We start from the raw sequence: 3,559 nt of genomic DNA, 5'->3' as shown, positions 1-3,559 counted from the left end.
ATTATTAGCATGTGAATTATTTACAGTCAATACTATGTTTAAACAAAATTAAGGAGTCTTGAAGACAGTCATAATATTTTTATAAAACAAGTATTCTATGGGGTCTGAGAAAACAAGTAATCGACAAATATATAGGTGTCCACGATGTGGCCGAAAAACTTTGTTTCAGGATCAAACAGCCCAGTAAAAATCGATGGACAGACCAGGACGTCATATTGACTTAATAATCGCATATGTAGAACGCGTTCCCGTGAATGAATTGGAGACCACTTGGAGAAAATATTGAATAAAATATTTGAATAAAAGTGTAGTGGATGAGCGAGCCAAGTGGGAGGATTGGACGGGTGTTCAGTGAAAAGAACAAAATGAGGTATGTGAAAGGAAGGAAGGAGGGGGATGCAGTGCACGACGACCCGGCCATAATAGGAGTGTGCTGCAATGTAATGTATGACTGGTTGAAGGAGAGGAAATGTGTATTAATCGACATTCGGAGTGGAGAGGACTACAGACAGTCACACATCTGTTCTCCTCATGCCTTGAATGTGCCCAACACACTTGTCAATGAGAGCACTCTGAGTGACCACTCGGACAACGTAATTTGGTCATGTATGCCATGCAATACTTCTCGAAGTATAAGAACGAACAGCTGGTTTTGCAGTAAGTGATCCTTAAACTAATTTTAAGAAGTCATTTACCGTTAGCGAAAATTTTGATGCTTACGTATATGTGGGCATTAAATTACGAAGGAAATCTCATCTCGTACGAACTAGAAATTTCGCAAAATACGATTACAGATTGGACGAACTTTTGCAGAGAACTTATTACGGTGTCTCTTGCAAATGCTCCGATTAAACTTGGGGGACTCGTGGTTAATGAAGATACATTACGTAATTCATTTAATTTTTAGAAGAGTCGATAGTGGCCAACCACGATAATGCTTTATTAAATAACATCATTTAATGTAGTTGGCCAACCACGCGAATGCTTCCTGGTATCCGTGTCTCTTCTTTATCGAGCACATGAACACTTGCAAAGGGCGCAGTGCCTTCATGTGTCCGTACAGTCCAAAGGTGTGCACGAACTCGTCAGGCCCCATTGCATTTGGTTTGTCCACTTTGTTAGCCAGAACTGCCACGGGAATATTGGTGGAGGTGAGCACGGACTGCAATGGGGGACTTGCCAACCTGCAGACACTCCCTCCCCTCCTCCACTCGACTCCTCTCTGCCGCATCCACTATGAACACGATCGCATCCGCTGTCACCAGATAGTCCTTCCACACTCGCCGAGCCTGCTCGTGTCCTCCCAGGTCATACGCCTGCATATTCACACCCCCCATCGTCAACTCCTCCAAATCTACCTCACCACACACTCCTCACTTGCATGCAGAGTCGGGTTGTGTGTGTGCATTGCCCCTGTCTTGAGATACTGCAACAGAGTCGTCTTCCCTGCGTCATCTATTCCTAGTAGTAGTATCACCCCGGACTTGTTCATCAGTCCTTACACTTCTAACTATCACACTACCCAGCTGTTTCAACATGTCCTTCACATAGTCCCACAACCACATTCTCTAACACTATTTATTCATCTATTTCTACTCTCTTTAACATAAACTCTTTAAATCATCTGACTAATTTAATTTTCGGTTATCTCCCTCTGCCCTCATTTCGTCAAGGCGTTACAGTTTATTTATTTAGGGCGTTAAAAAAGTGTTAAAAGGGCGTCACAGTTAAACCCAACAGATTTGAGTACGGAAACATCCACTGCTCTCTACGATGTCGAGGCATCTCTGAATGGAGACCACATCGTTCGACGTTCCCAGCGCACACACAACTATTAGGAAGCATATTGAAAATTCTTTATCAGAACGAAGCATGTGACTCCAACTTGAATAGGTGCTTAGTTCGGTCTTTGATTTGAATTTGAGACTGTTCAGAACAAACGAAGGGAACAGAATTGATAAGAGTTAGCAGCCAAGGATGAGAAATAGCAAAGCAAGGTCAACACACCTGCGAAAAACAATGCCGGATTTGGAGGTTCGCTCGAGTTCTAAACCAATAGGGGTGTTTAAGATCATTGTCAGGGAACGAGACACGACGTTATTAAGGGCCTGAGCGGGAGACGACTGGAGAAGATAAAAAGCTGAAAATTCATTATCAAAAGAAGGAAGCGTGTGAGTCCAACTTGACAAGGCGCTTAGTGCGGTCTTTCGATTTGAATTTGAGAGGAGTGACAACAAGCTTGTCTGAAATGGGCGATCCAAGAATAACCGGATCATCATGAGCGGTGTTTCTTACTCCGACAATCACGATCAGCAAATAAGTAGATGATCTCGGAATTGGACATATTTAAGAATAATAGAGAGCACGGCTGGTCTGCTGGACATGATGGTTTGGTCAATTCGCGGACGTCCCCGCACAACACTGCCGGTTGCGCTGGAACACGATCTGAAACACGTGGGCAAAACCCTGAAAAAATGCGAGGACTTGGACGAACTGCGATGGCTTGCACAAAACCGCAGAGGATGGCAAACGATGGTTAAGAAGATTGTATCGTGTGTGGCACGTGTGGGAATATAACTCTTTCCTTTCCTTGTTTATGTTTAATACCTTTTCTGTGGTTCAGGCTGCCCATAGCGACATAGTCGCCCATGTGACATAATATTACTTATATAGCTTCTTTTTAAAATAAATTATTTAAAAAGATATTTTCTTACAATAAAATTAAGTTAATGCCAGTTTTTTTCTTTTGATTTTCATTCGAAATATTTGAAATGCCGACTTTATTAAGTCGAAACGCCCCATTCCGAGCCATGTTCAGGACAGATCATAGCCTTCATCATAAACCTGAGAGCAAGCAAACCGAGATCATAAAATTGTGGTTAGAGATTGAGTCCAAGCACTGTCCTCCAAATTCCTTCAAGCCCTTGAACGTGACCTGTTATGCGAGAGCGAAACTGATTCACTGGCTCATGAAAGTGACCAAAACTTTTCAACACGACCGGGAAATATTTTACCTTTCCGTGGATATTTTGGACAGATATCTTGCGTTGAGTAACACTAAAATGTCTGAACTACAACTTATTGGAATCACTTGTCTCTTTTTGGCAGCAAAATTCGAGTCTGACGATTTTTGTTGTGTGTCTGACTACTCTGGCATGATAGCAGATGCCTTTACTTCCAAAGATGTGATTGCTATGGAAATTAAGATCCTTTTTGCCTTGGACTGGGCGCTTCAAGTCCCCACTCCTTTTCGGTGGCTCAAGCTGTTTTTGCAGTCATATTTCTCTGACGATATTGATATTCCAAATTATTCCTAGTACAAGCTGATTCAGGGTTCCAAAGTATTCAAGAAGTGACATTTTAGATGCTAACTTATGTCCTGTTGGATTCACTGTCTGCTGAATTTCCGAGATCAATGCTGGCTTCCGCAATTTCGGTGATCCTTATGAAAATTGTCAGACCTATATATAAGTACGAGCAGTTTTGCTGTGGTTATGATCTGCCTAAACTGACCAATTGCATTGCTTATGTTTTGAACGTTGTTAAATGTCACGCGCCA

General features: G+C 42.2%; 1 protein-coding gene across 1 annotated transcript; it reads left to right on the top strand.

Moving 5' to 3' along the window:
* Positions 1-2,771: 2,771 nt before the first annotated feature.
* LOC115231576 (G2/mitotic-specific cyclin S13-7-like) lies at positions 2,772-3,317 on the top strand. The gene has a single exon (XM_029801568.1). The coding sequence runs from the start codon at positions 2,772-2,774 to the stop codon at positions 3,315-3,317; it is 546 nt and encodes a 181-aa protein (XP_029657428.1).
* Positions 3,318-3,559: the final 242 nt, after the last annotated feature.

The sequence above is a fragment of the Octopus sinensis genome, unplaced genomic scaffold, assembly GCF_006345805.1.
Source record: "Octopus sinensis unplaced genomic scaffold, ASM634580v1 Contig18740, whole genome shotgun sequence".
NCBI lineage: Eukaryota > Metazoa > Mollusca > Cephalopoda > Octopoda > Octopodidae > Octopus > Octopus sinensis.
This window is presented reverse-complemented; position numbering and strand designations above follow the sequence as displayed.

Excerpts from the sequence above, each read along its gene's own strand:
- LOC115231576 (XM_029801568.1), top strand. The coding sequence starts at position 2,772 with ATGCCGACTTTATTAAGTCGAAACGCCCCATTCCGAGCCATGTTCAGG.